Below are 26,274 nucleotides of genomic sequence, written 5' to 3'. Positions count from 1 at the left end.
GGTTCAGCCCAGTCCAGCCCAGTCCAGCCCATCCTATCTCAATCCAGTCCAGTCTAGCCAAGCCCGGCTCAGTCCAGCCCAGTCCAGTCCCAGCCCAGCCCAGCCCAGCTCAGTCCAGTCCAGCTCAGTCTAGCCGAGCCCAGTGTAGCTCAGCCCGGCCCAGCCCAGCCCCACCCAGTCCAGCTCAGCCCAGCCCGGCACAGCCAAGTCCAGCACAGCCAAATCCGACTCAGTCCAGTCCAGTCTAGCCCGGTTTAGTCTAGTCCAGCCCAGCCAAATCTAGCTCAGTCTAGCCGAGCCCAGCCCAGCCCAGCCCAGTCCAGCCCAGTCCAGCCCAGTCTAACCCAGTCCGGCTCAGCCCGGCTCAGCCAAGTCCAGCTCAGTCCAGTCCAGCCCAAGCAGCCCAAGCAGCCCCACCGAGCCCCTGGCACAGCGTGTGGTCCAGCCCCGGCCGGTGGCCTTGGCCCAGCCCCAGGACTAGGGGGCAGAGGTGAGCCACGCCAGGCCCAGCACAGCCCGTGAGGAAGGAGTGCCAATGCCGACCAGGCCGGGCCACCAGGAGGCAGAGTGCTGGGTCCTCCTGGAAGGCACGCACCTCTGGCCATGCTGGGCCATCTCGATGGCCCGCCGTGCGGGCACCGGGGAGCCGCCGTCCGTCACGCTGAGCACCTCCATGGACTTGCGTTCCGGCCGCCGCTTGCCATGCCGGTTCAGCATTGGGGAGTCCACACGCTTCCGAGGAGGGTCTGTGTGCAGACAGGGGTCAGGGCCAGGCAGCCCGCTGGGCCTGGAGGGGGCAGTGTGGGACCAGGCCGCCCTGGGACCTTATACCTATTTCGTTTCTGGGGGGCAGGTCCTCGTCCTCGTGGCTCGGGTACCTTTCTTTCCGGTCCAGGAGAAGGAAATAAATCATTTTCTCCTGGTTTTCCCTGCAGCGGGTGAGAGGCAGGGAGAAGGGTCGGCAAGTCCGTTCCCCAAGGGGCCCCACCCGCTGGCCACAGCGCAGCCCCCGCCAACATACTCCTCGGACAGCAGGTCCTGCAACAGCTTGTTGCGGTCCCGGAAGCAGCCCAGCGAGTGCATGCTGTCCAGCACGTCGGGGTCGATGTCCTCCAGGCTGGGCAGCGAGCGGATCTGCACCTTGCGGGGGATGGGCTGCTCCGGCTCGGGCTCGTTCTTGCCCCCTCTGTGGATGACAGGCACCGTGGGGTCACTCACCCCCACCTCTGCAGCCTGGGGCTTCTCCGCCCCCACCCTGAGGTGCTGGGAGGGCGGGGCCCACCCCTTCCTGGGGCCCTGCAGCTTGCTGCTCTCCCTGCACCCGGCCCCTGCACACCTCCTGCGTCCGGCCCGTGCCCAGCGCAGGCCGGCCCGGGGGGCCTTGAGAGCCAGGAGCGGCTGAGGCTGGGAGCCGGCCTGCGCTGGGCTGGGTCGCCCCCCGCCTTCCCTAGCAGGCCCTCCAGGCCACGGTGACGGGTGACAGGCAAAGCAGGTGATGTGGGAGGAAAAGCTACTTACATATACCATATGTGTTTCTGAATGTGCTCTAGCTACAAGGAAAGAGAAACAGGGAGTTAGTACGAGCAGGGAGGGAGGAGCCCACGTTAGGAGGCCAGAGGGGGCGGGAGCACGGGGAGGGAGGACCACAGGAGTGTGCAGAGAGCAGCACCGGAGGGGTGGGGAGGGGAGGAGAGAAGGGACGGGGGGGGGGGGGGGACAATGTGGGGGGAGCATGGAGAGGGGCTGCACCCCTGACCTAGTACCCCTGACCCTGCGTATCCCAAGTGGAAGAGGAAATGCTGGCCTAGAGAAAGAAGGAAGGTGGGCAGGGCTGGGGGCTGCAGGCAGGGCTGGGGGCAGAGGGAGTGAGCAGGGAAGCAGAGTGGCCTCCTGGGTCTGGCGGCTCCAGGCCGAGGCCAGGGGAGGAGAGCAGGGGAAGCGGCCAGGGCGGCCCTCCTTGTGCACAGGGAGGGGCTGGGTGCAGGTGTGAGCAGGAGGCTTGGGGGCCAGCCCTGCTCTCCCCCCAACTCCACCCAGGACAGCTTGGCTGGGAGGAGGGGAGAGGGCGGCCCCTTGGGCACGGGCCGCCCCTGTCCTGCAGAGGACAGTCAGGGGAGTCCTGCTGCCCTCGCTCTGGGGACCTGCCATCCCGGCACTAGCTGAGCCCCAGGGAGGCTGGAGACGGCCAGCTGGGGGCCTCTTTCAGAAGTGGCAGCTTACGCCCCGCCACCCTCTCTGGTCCCCAGCTGTCCTGGGGAGCGGTGGTGGGGAACTATTCACACCAACCTAGCCCTGGTCAGCCCGGGAGACAGGGGCCTGTATTGCGGGCACCGGCCTGCCAGGCACACCAGCACTCCCAAACCACGTGTGCATCCCTGTGTACCCGCCTGTGCTTGTGCACACATGCCCGCGCAGCTGTGCACACGTGTACGTGCACACGGTTCCAACCCTTGTGCTCCCTCTCACCCACGCCGTACGCACCAAGAGCCCCCCATACCACACTCAGGCACGGGCCGGCCCTTCCCTCTGGGAGGAGGCTCCGGAGACGGGAGCCCGGCCCTAACAGGGTGGCCCCGGGCAGGGATCTCGCAGGCTCCGGGGCGGGGGGGGGGGGGGGGGGCCCTCCACGACGCCTGGGACCCACCGTGAGGCGCCGGGCCGCGTCCACCTCGATCATGCCGCGCAGCAGGCTCTGGCAGTCGGGTGGGATGAAGTGCGGCATGTGGAAAACACCCCGCTTCACCTTCTCCAACAGCTGCCTCAGGTTGTCGTCGTCAAAGGGCAGAGCCCCCTGCCGGCAGGGACCGGGGTCACTTCAGGCGGGGCGGAGGCGGGGGGGCGGGCAGCACCACGGGAGGGAGGGAGGACGGGCAGGGGGCTCACCACCAACAGGGCGAACAGGATCACGCCGCAGCTCCACACGTCTGCCTTGCGGCCGTCATACTTCTCCCCCTGCAGGCGGCAGTGGGGTTGGCGGGGTGAGCGCCAGGGGTGGGGGGCTTCGCCCAGACCCAGGGTCGGGGAGGGAGCCAGCCGGGGCCTGGGGGTCCGCACAGCTGACGTGGGGAAGGCCCTTGGTCGGGCAGGGACTCGGGTGGGGGTGTGGGGGCAACAGCCACTTACCCGGATCACCTCGGGGCAGGCGTAGTGGGGGGACCTACAGGCAAAAACGGCGGTCAGGCCCGAGGTCCAAGGCCCCCGGGCCCTGCTGCCTGCCCTGGCTGTCCCACCCCGCCCGGACCTCCAGGCTGCCCCCAGGACCACAGCAGCGCAGACACCCTGAGGCACGCTCTGCCTGCAGCAGATGCCCCACTGTGGGGCCCTCAGGCCCAGCAGGAAGCTCAGGGGACTTTGATGACAACCCCCTTACGACCTAATCCCCGCTGGGTACACTGTGTGCTTCTGGGGGAGACAGGGGCTGTGGAGCCTCTGGGCTCTGCCACGCTCGAGGCCATCTGCCTGCCGTCCGGGTCCCAGGAGAGCACAGTCAGAAGAAGGACCTTGGGGCGCTGCTGAATGGGCCCCGCAGAGAGATGGCCCGCCCGGGATGCCCCTGAGCGAACAGGTGGCCGCTGGGACTGGACCAGCCTTCTGGGACGCGGCCAGAGAGCGGAAGGAGGGTCTGGGCCTGGCGGGTCACTCACTGCACGGCACTTGGGAGCAGAATCAGGGAGCAGAGCCAGAGGTCCTGGGGCTGTGGCCGCCCCACCCCCACCCTGCCCCCGGCCCGCAGCAGAGACCACTGGCGGCCTGTATGGGGGGCGGGGCTGGGGGCCGTGCCTGAGCGCAGGCCTTCAGGGGCAGCGGCCTGGGCCCCTCCTGGCCCTGCGGCTCCGCTCACCCGCAGCTGGTCTCCAGCAGGCTGTCGCCAACCTGCAGCGACGCCATGCCGAAATCCGCGATTCGGATGTTGTTCTTCTCATCCAGTAGAAGGTTTTCTGGCTTCAGATCCCTGTGGCTGGGAAGGAAGGCGGGAATGAGGCTGACCGGTCCCCTAGCTGCCTCCCCCTCCCCCAAAGCCCACCCACACAGCACGGGGCCAATGGCAGCCCAGCCTGGTGATGTCACAGGCAGCCAATCAGAAGTCGCCTGCCTGGCTGCTGGGATGGAGAAACGGGGACCCTCTGGGGTCACACCACGTGCTCCCACCCATCCTGGGCAGGCTCTGCCTTACTCTCTGAGGTCTCCCCACCATAAGAGCTCTGGCCTGAGGCCATCCCGAGCCCCTCCAATCCAGGGTGACCTGGCCCCAGGAGCCCTAAAAAGGCTGAGGAAGGGGCTCCCAGAGCCTTGGGTGGACACCTGGCAGAAGCTTCCTGATGTTCCTGAAAGGGGTCAAAAGAGAATGTGCTGTCTGCCCCAGGGGCACGGGGCGGGGTGGGGGGAGTGCAAGGGTGGGGAGGGGGTACCTGGTGGGGGATGGGCACCTGGTGGGAGACGGGGTGGGGGGTGTGGGTACCTGGTGGGGTGGGGGGCACCTGATGGGATGGGGGGCACCTGGTGGGATGGGGGACACCTGGTGGGAGATGGGGAGGAGGGGCACCTGGTGGGATGGGAGGGCACCTGGTGGGAGACGGGGAGGGGCACCTGGTGGGATGGGAGGGCACCTGGTGGGGTGGGGGGCACCTGGTGGGGGATGGCACCTGATGGGATAGAGGGTATCTGGTAGGGGATGGGAGCACCTGATGGGATGGGGGGGCACCTGGTGGGGTGGGGGGCACCTGGTGGGATGGGGGGCACCTGGTGGGAGGCGGGGAGGGGCACCTGGTGGGATGGGAGGGCACCTGGTGGGGTGGGGGGCACCTGGTGGGGGATGGCACCTGATGGGATAGGGGGGTACCTGGTAGGGGATGGGGGCATCTGATGGGATGGGGGGGCACCTGGTGGGATTAGGGGGCACCTGGGGGGATGGGAGGGCATCTGGGGGGGGGATGGGCACCTGGTGGGAGACGGGGGGGGGGATACCTGTTGGGAGACGGGGGATTACCTGGTGGGGTGGGGGGCACCTGGTGGGGGAGGGTATCTGGTAGGGGATGGGAGCACCTGATGGGATGGGGGGGCACCTGGTGGGGTGGAGAGCACCTGGTGGGATTAGGGGGCACCTGGGGGAATGGGGGGGCACCTGGTGGGGTGGGGCACCTGGTGGGGGATATGGGGGGCATCTGGTGGGGTGGGGGGGCACCTGGGGGAAGGGAGGGCACCTGGTGGGAGATGGGGGTACCTGGTGGGAGATGGGGGGGTACCTGGTGGGGTGGGGGGCACCTGATGGGATGGGGGGCACCTGGTGGGATGGGGGATACCTGGGGGATGAGAGGGCACCTGGTGGGGTGGGGGGCACCTGGTAGGGGATGGGGGCACCTGGTGGGGTGGGGGGCACCTGGTGGGGTGGGGGGCACCTGGGGGGATGGGAGGGCACCTGGTGGGAGACTGGGGGGTACCCGGTGGGGGATGGGGGCACCTGATGGGATGGGGGCATCTGGCAGGGTCGGGGCACACACCATATGGAGTGGCTGTGGCAAAAGTCTAGCGCAGAGATGATCTGTCGGAAGAACTTCCGAGCCTCTTTGGGGGTCAGCCTGCCCTTCTTGACAAGGTAGTCGAAGAGCTCTCCACCAGACACGTGTTCTAGCACCAGGTATCTGCAGGGGACAGGTGGGCGTCAGCTGGCTGTGCACCGTGTGGTCAGCCTGCCCCGGTGCCACCCTCTGCCTCGTCCCAGCCTCCGGCACCCTCAGCACGACGGGCCTCCTGACAGGCCTGCCTCCAGCGCAGTCTCGGGAGGCCTCTGATGCAGGGAAGCTGGGAGCAGGCCACGCCCAACCCCCTGGCTGAGGGGCCGCTGGGCCTCAAGGCAAGAGGGGCGCTGTGGCCGCTGACCCCCATGCAAGCCGGGCTGTGACCCTTCTAGGCCCTCCCCTGCCAGTCCAGGTTGGGCTCCCAGAGCAGGGGAATGAATCAGACGCTTAGGCCTGCGGGGCACCCAGGCCAACAGGGGAGACCCCAAAACAGGGTGGGCCAAGGGGCTGGGGCAGGGTATGGCTGGGGGGTCCCCCAGGGCTGGCCCTCAAACGGGGTCTTGGAAGACAGCGTAAACAGGGTGGCCCCCCAGCAGGATAGTAACTGCCCCCACTGGCTCAGGGGGCCCTGGGGGCCTGACTGGGGCTGGGGGCTGGGGGCTGGGCCACTAGGGGGTTCTGACAGAGGCCCGGGCTCCCTGGTTCTGTGGGCCAGAGCAGAGCACCTGCCCCAAGGCCAGTGGTCCCCAACCCAGCACTCCCCTACGCTAGCCTGCTTCCTGGTCTGCAGAGCAGGTGGCTGGCAGGGGTCCAGGGACGAAGGGCCCTCTGGGCTCCTGTGCAGGGCAGGATGGGGACAGCTGGAGGGGGCAAGTACAGTCTCTGGCCTGGTGACAGTGGCTGCAGGGGAGGGACCCCACCCCGCCTCTGTGTCCAAGCTCAGCCTCACTGATGCCCGCAGGAACCCCCGAGGACTTGCTGGAGGAGGCCAAGGGCACGGGCAGAGGGCCAGGAGGTAGGGAACCAGCCGTCTCAAAAGCTTGTCTTGCAGGAATGGAGGGCTCAGCAGGGGTGGGGGCATAGGGGGCCTGAGGAGAGAAGGGGCAGGGAGGGGGCACAGGTGGGATTCTGGCAGGAGGGGCCATCCCAGGGGTCCTGCCCTGCTCCTGAGTGGGAGGCCCAAACACAGCACCTCGGTGAAGGGGTCCCCTGCCTGCTCCTTCACCTGCATGCTCCCAGGGCTGCCTTGGGGAGGGTGCTGGGCCCAGCGGGACCCAGCCTGGCCGCCTGATCGCTCTCCTGCTGGCCATGGTGTCCCTGTCATTGGGCCTGTGCCCGGCCGTGCCTCCACTGGGCCTTGCCGTCCCAGGCCCGTCCCTGGCTTCCTGACCCCCACCCCAGGTCCATCCCTGCAAGTGTCTCAACATAAATGAGACACGATGGGTCCCCTACATGTTGTGTGTGAAGGTGGCCAACAATGCCGGCCCCCACACTCACGGGATGTTGCTGGACACTGACCACAAGGTGGGCCCCAGTCAGGCCGATGGTGGCGGGTCGTGCAGGGGTCTCAGGGAGACAGAGTTCCTTGTACTCACTGGTGTCAGGGGCCCCAAGGACCACAACCCGCCTCCTGGTGCCCCTACAGCTATACTGACTCATCTCCGGCCCCCACGTGGGTGACTCTGGTCACCCTACCCTCAAACACTTGGAGTTGGCCACTCATGCCACTGGGCCTCCAGCTGCCACAGCTATGAGGAAACTGAGGCCCAAAGAGGGACAAACTTGTCAGGGGTGGGACTAGGACCATCCTCAATCCATGTGCCCAAGCCTTCCTGCTCCCCCAGAGCAGCCCTCACTGTCCGGCTTCGTGCCCCAACCCCCATGGCCCAGGACAGTATGGCCGGGCTGTGGATGGCCACCTGGCGCCAGCCGGCCTGGCCCGTGAGGTGCCCACGTCTTTTCCGGGGGCCCAAAGTCGGGCCTGGGGCTTGGGGCTTGGAGTTGAGACCTCGAGGTCCCCTGGGCCAGACCCCTGCATGCATTTCCTCACTCAATCTGAATGCCCCCAAGAAAAGTGCCACTGGAGCCCCTCCCTGAGGGACAGGGCATCACAGGATGGGGCCCTCCTACAGCCACACAGGCAGTATTGACAGGGCTGAGCGCCCCCTTGCAGTGACCCAGTGACCACCGCCCACACCCCTGGTGAGCTCATTGAGGCCACACGGCGGGCAACCTGGGGCCGGGGGAAGGTGGGGGGGGGCAGTCTCCAATTTGCAACCCAGGAGCGCCCAAGATAGTGAGATTTCCGCTGGCCTCTGACCTCGGCAGCACGGGGGTGGGTGCCCAGGGAGGGTGAGGGGCCTGGCGTGGCCATCGAGCCGTCAGCCAACCTGGGGTCCCAGTCCCGTAAGGGAGCAGATGGGGGCCTCAGTGGGAATGGGGAGGGTCCCTGGGGGCCCTGGCACAGTGACTGGGCCAAGTGGTTCCTGTGGCTTGACCCCGGCCCCCAGGCCCTGCCTCCAGAGAAGCCCTGCGCCCTCGGCGGTTCAAGCTGGTGGCTCTGCCGTGGTCTGGGCCAGGAGCACTGACCGTGGACACCCTCTTGAGTTGGCTCCCTCCCCGGGGCCCCACGGCCTCGCCTCTGCCCCCTCCCCAGCTCTCCAGACCCGGCAATACCTACAAATATTTTTTGTTTTCATAAACATCGTGCAGCTTTAGAACGTGAGGGTGTTCGATGAGCTTCAGGATGGCAATCTCCCGCTCCACCTGCACGGGGAGAGAGGTCCAGCTGGGGGCGGGAGCGTCCCCTGCCACCTGCATCCACCCACCCTGTCCCCTCCTACACGCAGCCCTGGGGCCAGGTAGACGCCACGCTGCCCTGACCTCGAGGGGGTCTCTGGCTGGTGGGGAGACAGTAGGATCTGAGTGGGCTGTGCCCCCCGCCCGACACCTCGGTCAGGCTCATGGGGGGGGTGGAGGCTTTGGAGCAGGGCCAGCCTAGATGGGGTCTCCGCCCCTGTGGGCTGGCCCATCCGTCCCAGGGGCATCACACAAGGGGGGGCCGCCCCTCCGCGCCTCCACCCTGGCCCTGCCAGGCCTTGTGGGCCCCTGCCACTGAGCTCGTCTCTGTTCAGATAGCTTATGTGCATCTTGAACTCAGGGTCCCCAACTGAACACGGTCCCAGGAGCTGTCCAAGGCAAAGTCGGGATCTGCCCCCACCCGTCCAAGCCACCGCTGCCTTCTCTTAAAACTGCCCCACCTTTGGTCCCTGGGGTTCCTCAGTGGGGCCCACCCCAGTCCCTCCCTGCCCTCCTGGCATACTGGCCACACATGCCCGCCTCGGGAGATGTCTGGGGAAATGCGGGAGGCACAGTCCCCAGGGCAGGGGGCAGCCACGGTGATGCGGAGCCCCCAGCATGCCACCCACATGCAGAGGTGTAAGTGCCACACCCCCCAGTGAGCAGGCAGGTGGGGGAACCTGAGGCCTGGGCAACCCCTTCCCACCAAGCACCAGTCCGTGCGGGGCCCGGTCCGGTCCCAAAAGGGGTCCAGATTCCACCACAGGACGGGCTCCCGGGATGGGGGGAGGGAGGGGGGTGGGAAGCAGGAGGAGCTGTTGTGGTCCCTGGGGAACTGTCACTTCCTCAGAGGAAGAGGCCTCCTCCTGGGTCTAACTGGGGAAACTGAGGCCCAGCCAGCTATCCCAGCAGGTTGGTACGGCACCCAGACTGTGCCCCAGGATGCGGCCTGTCCCTCCTGGGCCCCTGGCTGAGGCGAGGAGAAAGGGCGGGCAGGGCTGAGGAGGGAAGCCAGGCGCAAGGTGGTGGCCGTGGTCACCGGACGCCAGCACAGGGAGGCTGCTCTGTAGCCAGGAGCTGCCCGCCCTGGGCTCCAGCAGGAGTGAGTGGGACCCACCTGGGCTGGCTTCTCTGTAACCCCACCCATGGGACCCTCACCACGGGGACCCGCCGCCAGGCTGTCCCCCCAGGCCCCCCAAAGGGCCCCCTTAGGCCCCCCGCCCGAGCTCACCTTCATCAACACAGACTCGCTGAGCTTCTCCCGGTTGACAATTTTGATGGCCACCTTCTGGCATGTGACACAGTGAATCCCCAGCTTCACGAGGCCTGTGGGGTACAGAAGCCCCCTCAGACCCCATCCAGGGCCCCAATCGGTAGGGACCCCACCCACTCCCCACACAGGCCCCTCACTCAGGGTCTGGTTCCTGTCCCCCACCTCTCTCTGCTAAGTATGCCTCAAGCCGGACACCCACAGCCACTGCCCGCCCTCCCATGCCCCTTGGTCACTGCCCAGAACAGCTCTGTCTTGGAGCAGCAGCCCTGCCCCACACCATGTCCCCCTCCCAGGGACCAGCCCTCTGACCTCCTGGACCCCTCCCCCATGCCCTGGAGGCCATAACAGCGAGAGCCCCCGCCCCAGGCCTTCGGCCACTGCCCAGGCACCTCCAGCAGGGGAGCCAGGGTGCCCTCGGGTTCAGGGCCACCCCTCCCCACACAACAGTGTCCAGCTCACTGGTGTCTCGGGGACAGCAGGACGGGCCTAAGGCCACTCCCTGGGCAGCACCACCTCAGCCTGCCATGCCCATGCCCCCCCGTCCTGGGTTCCCCACAGGACAGAATCCACCTCTGCTCTCATGACCATGCTTCTAGGGCTCACAGTCCTGGTTGCTGCTCCCTTGTCATGTGGCCACAGCCAGGCATCCCCTTCCCCTCCCTGGCTGGGACAGGCCACCAGGGCCACCAGCAGCCTCACCCCTGCTGCAGCCCAGCCATGGTCAGCTGCCCTCCTAACCTCTGGCTGGACCCTGCTGTGGCCTTGGGACCAGGACATTCCCACCTGTCCGTTCCTGAGCCTGGACCCCCAACTGTGACATCCTCCAAGGTGACTGTCATTCTCAGACAGGCGTGTGAAGGTTATCGTGATGGCCCCTACCTCCAGCATTTGGGGACAAGGGGGCAGGACCCTTGACCTTAGCATCGCAGCCCGACCCTGACTTGTGCTCTGCGGGGGGTGCCCCTCCTACGGGGATTGAGGGATGCCCGCGCTGCTTCACCCAGACCTGGTCAAAGTCAGGGCCCGGAGCACATGCCTGCCCCATGTTCGGGGTGACGCAGGCCCCGTTGCTGCTGCTTCGGCCGTGACCTTGAACTCCTCATGCTCACCAGCTGCTTGGTGTGCTCTTCCCCCACTTTTACGCGGGGCCTAGGTAGGGGAGATTCTTACCAACTTGCAAGAGCCCTTCAACTTTATGAGAAATGGATCCCTCGCCATATGATGGAAAACACGGTCCCTTAATGGACCGCACATCTGTAACTCTGCATGGCCTCCGTGTCCTCCCGTGGAGCGTGGTCACCCCTGACCCTCCAGGCCCAGCTTCTCACTCTCCCCTTGAGTCAGGATGGGCGGGCCTGCCAGCCACAGCCTCTCGGGTGCACAGGGAGCTCTGGGAGGGCACCTTCTTGGGTGGGGCCCATGGGCCAGAGCTCCCATGCTCAGCGAAGACAGATGAGCTCCTGGGCTCGGCTACATGGCCGCTGAGGCCGCTGAGGCCGCTGAGGCCCCCAGCTCCCACCCCAGGAAGGGCTGCAGACCCCTGGGGCCTCTTGGGGCTGCCTTTGCTCTGGCCCTGGGCCCTGTGATTCCGGGTCTGCGGGAGGGGCAGGGAGTGCACAGCAGGAAGAGGAGACAGCAGGTGCGTTGCTGTCACCCATCTGTAACCCATGGCTAGAGGCCAGGGGGCTCACGGCCTCCAAGACAGAACCGGCCCCACCGCCCGTCCTATCTCCAGACAGCAGGCACAAGCCAGAGTTCGAAGCAGGACTCTGCCTGGCAAGCCCCCAGAACAAGGCTGAAGGGCCAAGGGGACCTGGGGAAACAGGCAGCAAAGGCCACCACCCCAAAGTGGACACGCTCCTGCGACCCCCACAGGCTCAGGACAGACGCCTCCCACGAAGAGACACCCGTGGTCCAGACACGCGACCCCCACAGGGCAGACAGCCATCGCCGCATCTGGGAGAGCACTCCCGAGACCGGACGGTGTGACCTGGGGCCAGCTCTGCCAGACTGTTCGCGCAGCAAAGACCAGGCAGGGACAGGTGTCCTCAAGCGGGAAGGAGTGAAGTGCTTCTGGCTCAGCCACCAGGGTACCCAGCAGACTTGAAAACGCAACACAGCTGGACGGCACAGCAGGGACGACGCGCTTGGGCCGATGGGCGGGGCCCACACGAGGACACACGCGCACACACCGCACACACCAGTGCACGCGCGTCCTTAGAAGGAGGGAATCACAGACGTGCGGGGGAGAAACATCTTCCTGCTTCGAGAAAAGGAAAACAAACGGGTGTCAAAGTGACAGGGCGCTTGACAAACACGCCAGCCGACGGCAGGAGCAGGACACGACCCAGCCGGTGCCACCGCCGTGACCAGAACAGCCATCCTGGCGAGTGCCCCGTGCCGGGCGCTGTGTGAGAAGAGGGACTCCCACTTCGTACACAAGGAAACGCGGCGGTCCCATCGCCAGCCGCTGCACAGCTGCACAGAAAGGCCAAGGGATGAAGGGCCCAGAGGACAATGGATGCCAGACAAGCCCCACGCCACGGGCCCAGCCCCCAACAGCAGCTCACGGGCCTGTGGGGCGGGGCCAGCCAGGAGGCATGGCCAGGTGCGGGGGGTTGCGCTGGGCAGTGACCTGGAACTCTGGCAGCTCCCTCCCTGCCTTCGTCTTCTTCCACTTGCTACCCCCGCCGAGAAAGTCTTCAGGCCCGCAGACTCCTACACACCCCTCAAAACCCAGCGTGGAGGTGCCCCTCCTTAGTGAAGCTTCCCTGCCACCCTGGGAGGTGACCTAGACTGGGGGCCGCTGGGGTGGGGTGTCTGGGTTCCCAGCAGGCCTGCCATTTCCCCAGAGGCAGAGAGTGGAGAGTGTGCACCGGGGAGCCCTCCTAAGCAGGCTCGGGATGGTGGGAGGACAGCGTCTGCAGGGAAGCCTGCAATCAGACTAATTCCCCAACCCTGCAGCTGCGCAGGCAGAGCTCCCCACTGTGATGTACGATTGTGTTTGCAGCAAACATGGGCGCACACCAACGCAGGCAAAGTCTGCCGCGTCACAAATGATCGCCGGGGCAGCGGACATGGTCCCGCCCAGGCGGCGGGCGCTTGAGGGTGCTAGAACGCCTGTGTCTGCGCTGCAGGAAGACTCCAGGCATCAAGGAGCCCCAGGGGCATCCCGGGGAGGGCTCAGGCGAAAGGCCAAGGAAGAGCCCCGAGCCCCCCAGGGCTGTCCCACCCACTGGCTCCCCACTGCACCCCAGACTTGGGCACAAACACACCTGTGCCTTAACGGGGGTGCCCACCCCCGGGGGCCCCAAGCCTGGCCAGGAGAGTCCAGAGGCCTGTAGGCCGCCATCTGAGAGCAGAGCCTGCACGCAGGGCCCAGGGCCCCAGACAGTGTGGGGCCCTCCCCGTGCCAGGCTGGGGACAGGGCTCCAGGGGTGCACTCCTGCACTCTCACTCAGCTATTGGGGCCCCTGGGGCCCAGAGGGGGCCAGAGAGCGGGTGGGCGGGGAGCTGCTGGACTGGCTGTGCTCTCCAGGGTGGGCTCAGCAGCTCTCTGCAGGCAGTGCCCGGCCCTCCTGCCCTGGTGGCTCTGACCGGCCCTCACACCTGCTGCGGTGGTCTGGAGGGGGAAGGAGGCTGGCCCTGCGTGTGCTGGGCCCCGAGTGGCTGTGAGGGGGCCAGGGCAGCCCCAGAGCCGTGGGGAGCAGACAGGCGGGGCTGGCAAGGGCCAGACCCTCCGGGGCCCCAGCACGGAGGTGGCCTATGGGGCCTTGGAGGGCCGGGGGCAGTCCTGAGCAGATGCCTCACCCTCTGGCTCCTGGGGCTTGACCTTGCCCTCCCTTCTCTTCGTGGTCATGGTCCTTGGGAATAAAACCATGCTGGAGTGCCCCCAGAGGAGGACCCAGACATCACTGCCCAGACACTGCCCTTCGGTTTGGGCGGAGGTCGGGGAGCAAGTGACGGTGCTGCATCTGGGAGGGAGGGGAACCCTCTGTGCCCCAAGCGCCAGCCCCGTCGCCAAGGAGGGTGGTCAGGGCTGATGGGCGGTGGGACAGCCTGGGGATGGCCCTCCCTACGTGGACAGGTGGGGCTTTCGATGAGCCCCCCCCCGCTTTCCAGCCTCCAGTGCCATTTCCACCACAAGGGCCAAAGGCGCCCACCTGGGGAAAGCCCTGGTCTGACGTGGCCCCAGGCCTGCCTCTCGATCTCTCAGGGTGGCCTGGCCACAGCCTGCTGCCCTGAGCCTGACCCTCAGGAGTCCTGGTCACTCCATCCACTATCCGCTTCGAGCCCTGCAGGCCCCACGGACATGCAGCTCAGCACCCCTGGGGCCCATCCGGTCTGTCCTTCCTTAACGGGGCCAAGAACCGTCCCTGAAGCCCTTGGCCGTCCACTCCTCTCCCTCCAGGCACTGGGGCCCCACGGCATGGCCTCCTCCAAGTGCTTGGGAACACGTCACACAAGCACCCTGCCCCCATTCCTCCACCTGCGGCCGCCAGGTCCAGCGCTCCCCGGGCTGGCTCCACGGCGTCCTGAGCTGAGCACCCTTTTCCAGCCACCCTGCGTGGCTGCTGCAGGGAGGCGGGGACCAAACAGAGGCCTGACTCCTTCTGGTAACATTCCTGTGTGAGGTCCATCTCTGATGTCCCCGTGCGCTGCCCCCCTGCCTGAGCCCCTGGACGGGCAGAAGAGCACGGTGGCCCAATCCCTCCAACCCCCTGCCTCTGTGCATCCTCCCCTCCCTGGCAGGCCCCTGTCCCGTCCCCCGTGGGGGAGCCTGAGAGGAGTCAGGTGACGACGGCAGACCGACCTCGAAGTCTCCCCGCGGAGCCACGTGAGGTCATTAACCGCCAGCGCCACGGCAGGCACCCACTGGCCGCCCTCTCTGCGTGTCCGCCACGTGCCAGGGTGGAGGGCCCTGCGCAGAGAGGAACCCGGAGCACGAGAGGCATGTGCACATGCAGCACAGGCCCCGTGGCATGATCTGCCACGCCTGCACCCCCCGCACTGCCGACTGGCCGCGGGCCGGGGCCAGGTGAGTCCCGAGGGCTCTGCAGGCACCTGGAAACGCCACCGGCCCTGCCTGCAGAGCCCCGTGAAGCGATGCGCACGGGGCCACAAGCAAAGGCAGAAATGACTGCCTCAGCCGCTTCTCATTCCAGTCACCACGTCTAGATCCTGCCATCACCACGGGCGCCCACCCCTGGGGAGTGGAGCCCCTTGGGGCTGGGGCTTCTCTGAACGTGGTGGAGATTTGGGCACTCCCCACCCCCACACCGTCTGCAGGGGCTCCGTGGGCGCCCACAGAGCCCCTGTGCCCCCCTTAGCCACAGGCCGTGGTCCTGCCTCAGGAATTTGCCAGAAGGCCCTTCTTGGTGTCTAGCAGCCTGAAGACCCGGGAGGAAGGTGAGAGTTCAGGGAGAGGGTGGGGGCAGCTGACCTCCGGAAAAGCCTGTGGAGGAGAGCACGTGGGCCGAGGAGCAGGACACAGCAGTCCCTCTGGGGAGGAGGGTGGCTCTCTGAAATCTGGAACCTGGCCCTGAAGAGGAAGGCCACTGTCCGCGGTGCTGACCAAGCCGCTGCCTGCCCACGGAACCCGCAGTGTGCTCACTCTGGGGGCCTGTGCTGGGTCAGTGGGTCCCTGGGCACGGGGGACAAGGGACAGCAGCTCCTGCCGTGGGTTCTGGGGAGGGAGGCTCATGGGGGGGGGGGCGGGGGCAGGAAGCTTCTGCTGACCCAGGCACAGCGCCTGCCCAACCTCGTGGGGTTCCCATCTGCGTCTCGGGAGAGACCAGTGTCCGGCCACCAGTGCTCACAGGGCCACCCGAGGGTCACTAACACCTGAGACCATCACTAGCCGCTGCACCTCTGGGACCATGCAGCCAGCTCCCCTGGGGCCGCAAAGCATAGCTAAGAGTGACCCATTTTCTGCCACCTCAACATGCCTCACTCTGGGGCTCTGCTCGCGGGGGTGTGAGGGAGCCCGGCACAGCAGACACGCCTGCCTTCCTGGGGGTGGACAGCCCTGTCACCCCTCCTGCCTGGGCTCTCCTTGGAGGAGGCAGGGAGGTGGCACCACACTGGCTGTTGGAAAAATGAGTCAGCAGGGCTGGTGGCCCTGAGCCAGCCCCCTCCCCCAAGCCGCCCACGGCAGGCAGGGCAGACGCACACCGCCTCGCTGGGGGAAGCTCTGGACATCACAGGTGGTCTCAGCTGCCCCCAGCAGCCTCGTGTTCCTGCCCTGGCCACTGTCCCCACACATACAACCACCCCACGCCAAGGCCAGGACCCACATGCCTGGATCTGGAGGCAGAACCAAAGGGGCAGAGGCCAGGCATGGCGTTCTCCATAGGCCAAGGGTCCCAGATGGGAGCTCGGTGCAGTCAGCCATGCCTGGGGCACGCAGCCAGAGGCAGTGGGCCGCAGAACCAGCCGGCCGGGGGGCTTCCCAAAGAAGCTGAGCACTGAGCTGAGCCCAGAATAGAGCTGGTTTGGGGGCTGCAGAGGCCCCTCCCCCAGCTCCCGGGAGCAGCTCGTGTGCAGAGGCCACGAGGAAGGAGGCACAGGCCCCGCTTGCTGGAAGCCAGCCTCCCAGCCCTGCGGCCCCTCCCACACTGCACCACGCTGGCCCGTGTGGCCAATGAACGGTGGCAGAAAAGAACCCTGCGTCCTTCAAGGAGAGGTGACAGCTACAGCTTCCTTCTGGCGTCCACTCCCCAGGGTCCCTGCGCTGAGGAGCCCACTGCCTTGTCTTGAGGCAAAGAACAGAGGCCTCCAGCCAACGCAGCCTGGCCCTCACCCGCAACCTCGTGAGATTCCTGAGCACAGCTGCCTGGCTCAGCTGCCCCTGGACCCCTGACCCTCAGGAACCACAAGAGAGCGTTTGCTGTCTCAAGCCATCAAGTTTGGGGGTCCCTTGTTAGGTAACAGCAGGTCACAAACACGCTCCGCCCTCCAACCACCAGGGTCGAGGTCTGGCGTCCGGTATGATCTGGACACACGTGGGAAGCAGCCTCCTGGAGTCAGGTGCACGGCCTCACGGACGGCCTGGCGGGTGCTCCCAGACAGGCGCCCCAGCCTGAGTTTCCTCACCTCACCTGTGGAAGTGGGGAAAACAGCCCCTCCCACCCGGACCCTTCTGGACAGCATGGAGCTCTCCTGGAGACTCGGTCACCGGAGGAGGGGCACACCAGGCTGTGCCTCTCTCCGCACCCGATGGGGTCTCCAGGCTAGAGACCCTCTGCTAGCCTGGCTCAGTCCGGGTCCTATTCCTTGGAACCCACGAACGTGACCTCATTTGGAAAAAGAGCTCTTGCAGAGGTCAACTCTAGATCTCATCGTGAGAATGATGATCCTCCAGAGTGGCCCCTGAAGCCAATGACAAGCACTCTTGTGACAGAGGGGCACAGCAAGCATGCCACACAGACATGAAAGCAGACACGGGGTGGCCAGCAAGCGGCCAGAAGCGGGGAAGGGGACTGGAATGGGCCCCCCCCCCCCACAGCCCTCAGGCCTCCGGCCCCCACAACTGAGACGGGGATATGCTGCTCCGTCGGCCCCAGGGACAGACACTGCGCCTCTTCCGCTCACGTACGTATTTCTTGGACCTTTCCGCCATCGTAAACCTCCCAGTGCATCTCAGAAAGCTTCCTATTCATTCGACTGCGACCTCGGCTAAGCACGTGTGTCCAGGGCCCTCTCTATAATGGGAGCTTCTCTCCCGGCCCGCCCCCCCCCCACACACACACACATGCACGCACGCACGCACACACACGCTCAGCAAGCCACTGTGCCTGGCCAGAGCGGGCAGCTGCTACAGCATCAAAGCTCACAGGGCCTCCTGACCCAGCATCAGCCTGAAGGTGTTAAGGACAGGATTTGCGGGAGGGGGTCTGGTCCTGCCTCCTCCGTAAGAGGCTCTCCCCACTGCCCTGCCTGCGTCAGGCACAGCCCTGGGGGGAGGCACCCTGTGAACCGCAGCCTCAGTCACTTGAGCCCTGGCTGAGGCCCTGGGGCAGGTTGGACTCTGGGGGGATGGCCACGCCTGGAGGTGGCCGCCCGCTCCAGCCATGCCGCTGGTCAGGAAGGAGACTCCTAAGTATTTTCCACTTGAACCTCGGTCCTCACAGCAGGGGGCCCATTCTCCTGCCACTGCCCAAGGGGTCAGGGTGAAGCCTGCCCATGCCTGGGCCTGGGGGCAGTGCTTCCCCAGCTGGGTCAGGCACAAGCCCCAGCCCCAGCACCCCCTTGGAACAGGCTCAGGGAGTCAGCTGGGTGGGGCGGAAGCCCAAAGACGCTGAAGGGAATGAGTTCAGGTTCCCGCCACAGTGGGGAGGGGGGTCCTTTCAGCACCGTGGACGGGGACCAGTGCAGCCCCACCCCCCTCCCCGCAGCCCTCCGGCTCGGGGGACTTGCTCAGGGCTACACAGCGGTGACACCAGAGCCAGGGTGCCCTGGGAAGCCGGTGGTCAGCACTCCCTGGGCACCTCCTCTGACCACACCCCTGCTCCTTCCCGAGCCTGGCTGCCCTCGTTCTGGGGGCTGTGGCATGGCAGTAACCTGTGAGCCCAGGACACCAAGTGGAGCACAGACACACGTCTGACCCACCTCGGGCACCTGCGGCAACCCCAGGAGGCGCGCCCCAGGACTCCGGCACCAGGACACTCGGGGCGCATAGGGCCGAGGGACCAGCCCTCCGTGGCTAGAACACCCCCTCCAAAGGGTGAGGGGATGCTGTGGAGGCCCCCCCCTTCCTGGAAGGGCACCCACCTGGTGGCAAGCTGTAGCTGGGGAGAGCCTCCGGGAGGCCAGGACTGCCAGGGGCTCACTGTGCACTCACAGACCAGTGGGCGTGGATCCCGACGGAGGGTTTGAGACCCATGGCCAGGGAGACTGCAAGGTCCCTCTGGACTCAGGTGGGAGGGCATCACTGCGTAGGCCCCACTGGGGGTCCCCAGCCTGGAAACCCTGCAGGTCCTGGCGGCACCTCCCCCTGTGCCCCCTTTTTTTTAATGTTTATTCATTACCGAGAGATGGAAACTGAGTATGAGCAGGGGAGGGGCAGAGAGAGGGGGAGACACAGAATCCGAAGCAGGCTCCAGGCTCTGAGTCCTCAGCACAGAACCTGACGCGGGGCTCGAACTCACGAACCGTGAGATCATGACCTGAGCCGAAGTCGGTCGCTCAACCAACTGAGCCACCCAGGCGCCCCCCCCACCCCCACCCCGTGCCTCTCTTCACAGCAGGAACTGGAAGACAGTCCAGGTTGTTCCCCACTAGGCTCTGGTGAAAGACGGCGGTGTAGGCCGTGCTGAGGCCCAGCCCCTCCACCCAGGGGCCTGCCACAAGAGGACATTGGGCGGGGCCTCCAGCTGCTTGCCGCCCACTCCCCCCTGCCTCCAGCCCCTTGGGGGTGAGGGGCTTGGGGTCAGGCCCCAGGCCTGGTGTCTATTCTGATGAATAAATGGGCACAGGCCCCACCATCCAGCAGCCCACTGAGCTCTTACCCCGCACCCTGACCAGGCGCCCAGACACCAGATGGGCGACGAGGAAGCCGTTTGGGAGGCTGCCCGCCCCACCCACCCCGAGCCCTCAGCATCGCCCTCTCCTCTCTGCTCTCCCGGGCCGGGACCCAGGGCCGCCAGTGCTCACGTCTGGCTTCCGAGGGGGCTCTGCGGCCGCTGTCGCTGGCGGAGGATTGATTGTGCGCCCTTGGGGGGGGGGGGGGGGGCGCCCGGTGGGCGCCTTTGGCTCCCAGGTTCCAGGAGCACCCCTGCCCACGTGGGACACACAGACCCAGCGGATTCGCTTCAGACGCACAGCACCTCTGCAGAAAGGCCGGCTGTGAGCCGGAGCCCCACCCCCCGGCCGCCCTGGGCTCACAGACTCCGACTGACTACTGATGTGGGGGTGGGGGGCGGCCGCTTTGAAGTTGCCCAGACTTCAAAGCGCCTTGTTGCCCGAAGCATCGTCTGGGCCTGCGTTCCTCCCGCGCCCGTGCCCACCAGACCCGACCTCCTTTCCCCTCCTGCAGGCCCTTGCCCCAGCGCTGGGGGAGGGGGAGAAGGGGTGCTAGGCTGGCACTCTGGTTCTCCCGGCCTCCTCCTGGGGCTCCGTGCTCCCCAAATCCTTCTTCCTTCACTTTGGGGGCGGGGAGGTGCGGATCCCCACCCTCAGCTTGCGCGGCGGATCCATAAGCCCCGTGCACCCACGTTTCTGGGCTCCGTGGAGGCCCCGCAGGCCGGCGACACCCCCACGCCCCACCGTCACGCGGCCGGCTCCTGGTTCACACCCACGCATGCTCCTCCCAGGCTGGGAAGGAGGACCCAAGGGGGGGGGGGCCAGAGAGGGGACAGGGAGGAAGGGGACACTGGCCCCAGCAGGCTCAGTCTCAATATAGATCCCGCCGTTTCCTTCGCCCACCAGGCGCCAGGGGGGAGGCGGTGGCGCGCGTCTCTTGGGAGACAACTGTTCATGCTCTGAAAAGGAACCTCTCAAATTAAATTAATTAAGCCCTGAAATATTTCACACCCGCTGCAGCCGCTGGGCCCCTCTGCCAAGCTCCCCGCCCTCCCCACCCACAGCACCCAAACACCACGTGGGGGCCTGCCACCCCCTCTGCAGGATGCATAGGAGCCCCTCCTCCTGTCACCCTTGACCCCAGGGAGGAAAGGGACATGGGGGAGGGGAGAGGCCGGCTCCATACCCACCCCGTCTGCCTCTTCCTGCCTCCCTGGTCATTCGAGAGCTCCTTGCATCACAGGGGGCTCTTCTGGGGCCCAAAGGCCCTTCGCAGGTACAGCGGGCCATCTCTGCCTCTGTGCAGCCCTACCATAGGCAAGGACCTGGCTTGGAAGCTTGGCTCCCCCTCCTCTCCTGGGGCGGGGGCTTCAGTGGCTCCATCAAACTTGGGGTATCCTAATACCCTCTCCACCTGTGTAAAGATGGAATGAGACCCGCCCCCACGCACACACGCCCGCCACCTGAAGCACCCTATACTTGACCCCTTCCCCTCCCAGAGGCAGCCTGGGATTGCGCCCATAAAGAGGCTCAGCTGTGTGTGTGGAGGGGGACTAACCCTGGGCAGAGCCAGGGGGTCTCCACAGGGGGTCAGTCAGGGAGCAGGTAATGAGGGACAGGACAAGGACTGGGCCTGCCAGTCTCCGGGAGACCCAAGGGAAGCTCCAGGTGTCAGTGTCAGCCAGGGAGCACGCGGCAGGCCTGAGGGCAGGGCTGCAAAGACAGATGTGGCACTTATTGAGGGTGTAGAGACAGGAACAGCCCAGGCTGGCACGCCCCTCTCCACGCCAAGAAGGACAGACAGCCTGGGACAAAATCCAGCACTCTAGGGGCCACGAGGCTGCCCCGAGCAAGTCTTCTTGTTCCGACAGGCCTGATGGCCAGTCCCTGCCCGTGCGCACCTCCCCCGCCCCGACATCCCACACTCCGAGCAGGGGATCCCCCCAGCCCCACCAGAGAGACCCACTTCCCACACGGGAGGAGCCGTGCCACCGTGCAGGCCTCCTCAGTTCGGGAAACAGCCAACTACACGTTACCAGAGGAGTCCAGGACAGAGAGACAGAACCGACCTGGCGGAAACAGGCGTTCAGAAGTTCTCTTCCTGAATAGCGCAATGACTCGCTCAGATTTAGTAAGCTGCTACATCTGTAAAACAAGAAGCCTGCAGAAAGGATGAGATGTGAGGAAGGAGCTCTGGGAAGTCAAGACTAGCCTTCGGGGGGAAGGGACAGCGGAACGCAGCACCACAGCGTGAGCAGTGCGGCGCGACTGAGCACAGAGACAAGACATGAACCAAGAGGAGCTGAGAGTGGACCGATGTTCCTAAGGCCCAAGGCCCGGTGGGGATGGACACGCCACAGCGAAAGGCCCCGCAGACTCAACATACTTAGCACTGAACAGAAACTCACTGAAGTGGCCACTCAGTCCTGACCCAGCTGAAGTCCCGCGTAGATCAAACTGACCGGCCCCACCCTAAATGCCTGACAGGGAGGGATGCGCCCATTCTGGAAAAACCTTACCTGGTGCAGTTGAACTGTTCTTTTTTTTTTTTTTTTAAATAAACAATATCCAGCATACAATAAAAATGACGCCAGACACAAAGGAGTGGGAAAATGTGACCCTACTCTCAAGAGAAAAAATAGCCAATAGAAGCAGGCCATAGCTAATCCACATATTAAAATTTTCAGAAAAGGACTTTAAAATAACATTATAAATATATACACCTTTTCTCTGTCCTCTCCCTCTTCTTCCCTCATAAATATGTTTTTTAATTACAGAAAAGGAAAGACAAAAAAAAATCCATTGGATGGGCTTAACAGCAGAGCAGACACACACAAAAGGATTAGTGAACTCTATAACAGGTCAATAGAAACTGCCCAAACTGAAATACAGAAAGCAAAAGAATGAAAAACAGACAAACAAACGTAACAGCACATCAGAGACCCATGTGACAATTCCAAAAAGTCTAACATAACTGTAATAGGAGTCCCAGAAAAAGAGGAGAGAAAGAGAGAACAAAGCAAAAGACATGTTTTAAGAGATAATGGCCATGATTTTCTCCTAAATGTATTACATACATCAGCCCACAGATCCCTGAGGCTCACTGAACCAAAAGCAGGGCAGAAACGTAGAAAACCACACCATGGCATATCACTGCTAACCTGATACAATTGAAAGAAAGTGAGAAAATCTTAAAACTAGCCAGAGAAAAAGATGCACTTCGCTGGGGGAGTGCCAATAGTGCCTGACTTCTCTCCAGGAAGAGTATGACCAGGAGGCAGTGGCATACCACCTCCTCAGTGCAGGAAGAAATCCTAGAATTCTATACCCAGCAAAAATATCCTTCAATAAAAAAACAAAATAGACACTTGTAGGGATTTCCCCAAGGGGGGCCCTGGCCTAAGACTCTGGGAACAGCTGCTCTAGAGGAACCCCTAAAGAGATAACAAGGGGAAAGCAGTGTAGCAAAAACATTAATACAGTAAAGAAAGTGAAATAAATTTTTTTTTAAAAAACACCTGGCTGATGCAAAATAAGACAGAAAAAGAGGAACGAGTGTACAAAGAACAAACGGGATAAATAGAAAGATGGCAGATTGAAATCAAACCATAAAAAATTTAAAAAGATTGTCAGAGGGAAAAGGAAGTCTAAGACCTAATTGTGTGTTGTTTACAAGAGACATGCTTTAAATACAAGGACACACGGGTTGGAAGTACAAGGATGATAAAGATGAGACCATGCTGAAGGGTCTCAGCACATGGGAATGGATGGGATCACCCAGAGTGACCCTGGGGTACTCCCGGATGAGGAAGAGCCAGCAAAACAGACAGGGGTAAAATGGATGGTGTGTAGGAAAATAAGGACAAATGTGGAATTTCATAAGCAGAGTGAAAAGAAGAATAGAGAAGAACGTTCCACTGTGTCAAATGCTGCTGGCTAATTAAGGACTGAGAGAGGACCATTGGCTTGCCACCATTCAGGTCACTTCAGTAGGGTAGCAGGGTCAAGAGATAAAGAGAAAAGATGTGGGTTCAACAAGACTAACACTTTTCAGGAGCTTTGATATAAATGGAGACAAGGAAAAAGGCAGGTGAATCAGACTGGCATCTTTGCTCTGTCCACTGAGGTCAGGAGCTAATGGAACCAAATCTCCCAAGTGCTTGGGGCAAAGGACTCCCTGTGGGGACATGTGTGCACAGAGAAGATAATTTCAGTTCTGGGACTTAGAAATGCTTCTCTTCCACGTAACTTTTCCTAGGAAGTGACTTGACAAAATGAGGTGGTAGTCCAGAAGGAAGCAGCAGATCCCATCCAGGGGGTGTCCTGGGAAACCCCCTGAAGGTGGCTTTTTTAGAAAAACACAGCAGTTTGAAGAAGGACAAAGGGCTCCCAGAATGAGGTTACCAAGAAAAAAAGAAAACTAGGTAGAATGGATGATCAATCTGTCTCCCTCCCCACCTCCACCCCTTTCCCTTTCCCTCTCTTTCTCTCCCTCTACACACACACACACACACACACACACACACACACACACACACAAAGTTTATGACAAATAGTGCAATGGGGAAAAAAAGGCAACTGGGAACTCCAGAAAAATCAAAGGACTCCAAGAAAGTTGTGGCGATGCAAAAGGAATGCATCACAAATGTAAACATTCACGGGATGTCAGAAAAGACAATCTGTCAAAGGACTTTGAAGCCTCTGATTTTCCCAAATCCATAGCAACCAGGTCCCAGAGCAGAACCACCAGGCGCACACACACAGCTTCCTTCTAGTGGGTTACAGAACTCCAGCCTGGCAAGGGCAGATAATCTGGGCACACCACCGAGCCCAGCACCGAACAGAACTTCCACACTGACAATTATGGAAACCCTCTTTATGACTTCATTTTTGAAGGTCAACCAATAGTCAAACCCCAGAAAACATGGTGTGGCTGACACACACACAGAAATGCTATTTTGCCGGGCAGCAGGGTGGGGGAAGGTGAAAGTATCTTTTAGGAGGATGGGACGGAAGAGATGCCACCCCATCTTGATGGAGCCAGATTAGTGTGGTATTTACAAACTGAGAGCAGGAGTACCCGAGAAGAGCTGTGCTGTCTAGCACCAGTGACAGGGAGGTGCAGGGGCCACTGGGCACTGCCTCAAGTGCCAGTCGAGACTCAGGTGCAAGCTCCCCACCAGGGGGCTGCGCGTGCTGAGCCCCCCACACCCAGACCACTCAGAGTGCAGCCTGCGGACCAGGACAAGATGGGTGGACGTGTGGGCTCGTATCGCACGGACTCTGGGTGTCCTTCCCGCCACTTCACTCTGTCACATCACGCTAACATACTAGGCTGAGAATTACTCAAGGTCGGCCGTCCCGTCACATCTCAGGGAGGGGCTGCAGAACCCCATTCCGGACCACGTGTGGTCTGCTATATGTGCGCCACCGTGGTACAAAATAAAGACAAAACCTACCTCGCAGGGTCTACAGGGCTCGAGAGACCAGCAGCAACCCCTCGGGGCAGCTGGCTCGCCTCCCGGGCATCCTGCCAGAAAGCCTGCCTGGCACTCTGCGCGGGCAGCCACCCCGTCCACACCGAGACACAGCTCTGGGCTGGCCAGCCCAGCCAGGAAGCAGCCGGCCAACCAGGTGCCCCACTCCCCCACTTGCAGCCTCGCTTCCCAGCTGCCCCCTCCCCCGGGGCCACACTGCCCCAGCCACTGGGAAGCACCCCACGTGCCAGAGGAGGCCCGGGGTTGCCACAGGAGCCAGTGATGAACTCTATCCATCTTGTTTTGGGTCCCCGCTGGACTTCAAAACTCTTGAGTTGCACAAACCTGTACAAACTAAGCACAGAAGTACTGAGAGTGCTGGGGGCACCAGGCCAGCTGCTCCGGGGCTCCCAAGGCTGCCTTCTCAGGGTGGTGGCCTCGGTGCAGCAGGAGGACAGCCACAGAGTCCCCCTGGAAGCTGGCAGGCCCCACCCTCTCATCGGAGCAAGCCCACTTCAAGGGACAGAGCGTGAACCCGAGGGCCAGCAGGGTGAGGCCACTGCACCTGACCCCGGGAGCTTCTGTTCAAATCACACTGGGTGACCTCCGGGGGGCGACTTTTTTTGGCAAGTGCAAATCTTAGTTCCTACACAAAATATTTTACTTTGCTATCCTTGAAAATGAAAGAAAATTCTTTTTAAACGAAGTTATTTGATGATTGTTTTAGAACTAAAGCACAGATCAAGAAACAGCAGTCATCACTGATTAGTCCATGACAATTGCCAAAGATTCGTTGTATAAAGAAGGGCAGCTAAGAAACAGCCATCTGGGCATCAGGGTGAGATGCAAGAACCTGTCCTGGGGGGGCCATCGTCCAAGGGGGTCCCACGGTTTGGGGCAGGTTCACCACGCAGACCCACAGGCATCCAGACACAGCTGTTGCGGGCAGCCCCACTCACTTGCCAGGACCTGTGGACGAGCCTCGGCCCCAGGGGTGGCCCCAGTCCCAAGCCCTGCAGTGCTGGCCGGGGCTGCCCTTGGCCTTGGTCTTGGAGCCCACCCAGGGGCCACATCCATCTCGATGCATGCAGCCAAGGTCAGGGTCAGCAGTCAGCACATCCAGCACAGCATTCCTGCACTGTCCTGGCGTGGGGGAGGGGGGTCACGGCCACTGCAAGTTCACCCGCCCCTCAACCACCAGTGTCCCTGAAGATGGCATGAGGGGCTGGCAGAGCGGGGGTGGGGGGTGGTAGCGGGTCCCGCTGACTGCAGGGCTGAGGTCAGGACCCCTTCTCCTGGCCCTCACAGCTCTTGGATTAGAGGGGTCAGGGGACAGCAATGGCAGGACAGTGTGGGAAGAGCCCCAGTTCCACAGGCCCAGATGCTTCATGTCTACTCCCCTCCTGAGTTAGGGGGCTCTGTCGGGGAGCAGGGGACCCCGAGGGCGGGGTGTGGCTGGCGGGAAGACAGCCTCAGCATCATGGCCCCACATACCCCTGGCCCCAGCCCGGCTGCCCCCCATGTCTCCCTACTCGGTGGCCTCACCCCAAACTTCTGCTGGCTCTGGCCTGCCCCTCCCCTCCTTCCAGGAATAGTTTTCTTACATCGAAAACAGTCGAGCGAAGTCCGACCAGAAAAAAAGCAAGCACTTTACCAAACCAGCTATGAAATTCATTTTTCTCCACCA

The 26,274-nt window shown here is 63.4% G+C and overlaps 1 protein-coding gene across 18 annotated transcripts in view; it reads right to left on the bottom strand.

Annotated features, from left to right (window-relative positions):
- Nucleotides 1-26,274, bottom strand: part of BRSK2 (BR serine/threonine kinase 2) — a 62,479-nt gene that overhangs the window by 16,222 nt on the left and 19,983 nt on the right. For 17 of the 18 annotated variants that reach the window (XR_013550307.2, XR_013550308.2, XR_013550309.2 and 14 more), the window contains exons 2-12: nt 9,547-9,641; nt 8,197-8,282; nt 5,499-5,639; nt 3,842-3,958; nt 3,124-3,157; nt 2,884-2,952; nt 2,645-2,791; nt 1,519-1,550; nt 1,022-1,186; nt 832-929; nt 596-746 (exon numbers count right to left, since the gene is read on the bottom strand). Coding sequence is in view for 15 of the 18 variants with exons in the window: in XM_078433845.2 (XP_078289971.1) it covers nt 596-746; nt 832-929; nt 1,022-1,186; nt 1,519-1,550; nt 2,645-2,791; nt 2,884-2,952; nt 3,124-3,157; nt 3,842-3,958; nt 5,499-5,639; nt 8,197-8,282; nt 9,547-9,641 (1,135 nt within the window). In the remaining 3 variants the exon portion in view is untranslated. Of the gene's footprint in view, nt 1-595; nt 747-831; nt 930-1,021; nt 1,187-1,518; nt 1,551-2,644; nt 2,792-2,883; nt 2,953-3,123; nt 3,158-3,841; nt 3,959-5,498; nt 5,640-8,192; nt 8,283-9,546; nt 9,642-26,274 lie in introns of those variants that run through there. The other variant, XM_078433855.2, reaches the window with a different exon arrangement.

The sequence above is a fragment of the Panthera onca genome, chromosome D1 (genome assembly GCF_046562875.1).
Source record: "Panthera onca isolate mPanOnc1 chromosome D1, mPanOnc1 haplotype 2, whole genome shotgun sequence".
In the NCBI taxonomy this organism is placed as follows: Eukaryota; Metazoa; Chordata; class Mammalia; order Carnivora; family Felidae; genus Panthera; species Panthera onca.
Note: the sequence above shows the minus strand (reverse complement) of the source record. Positions and strands in the feature narration are given on the sequence as shown.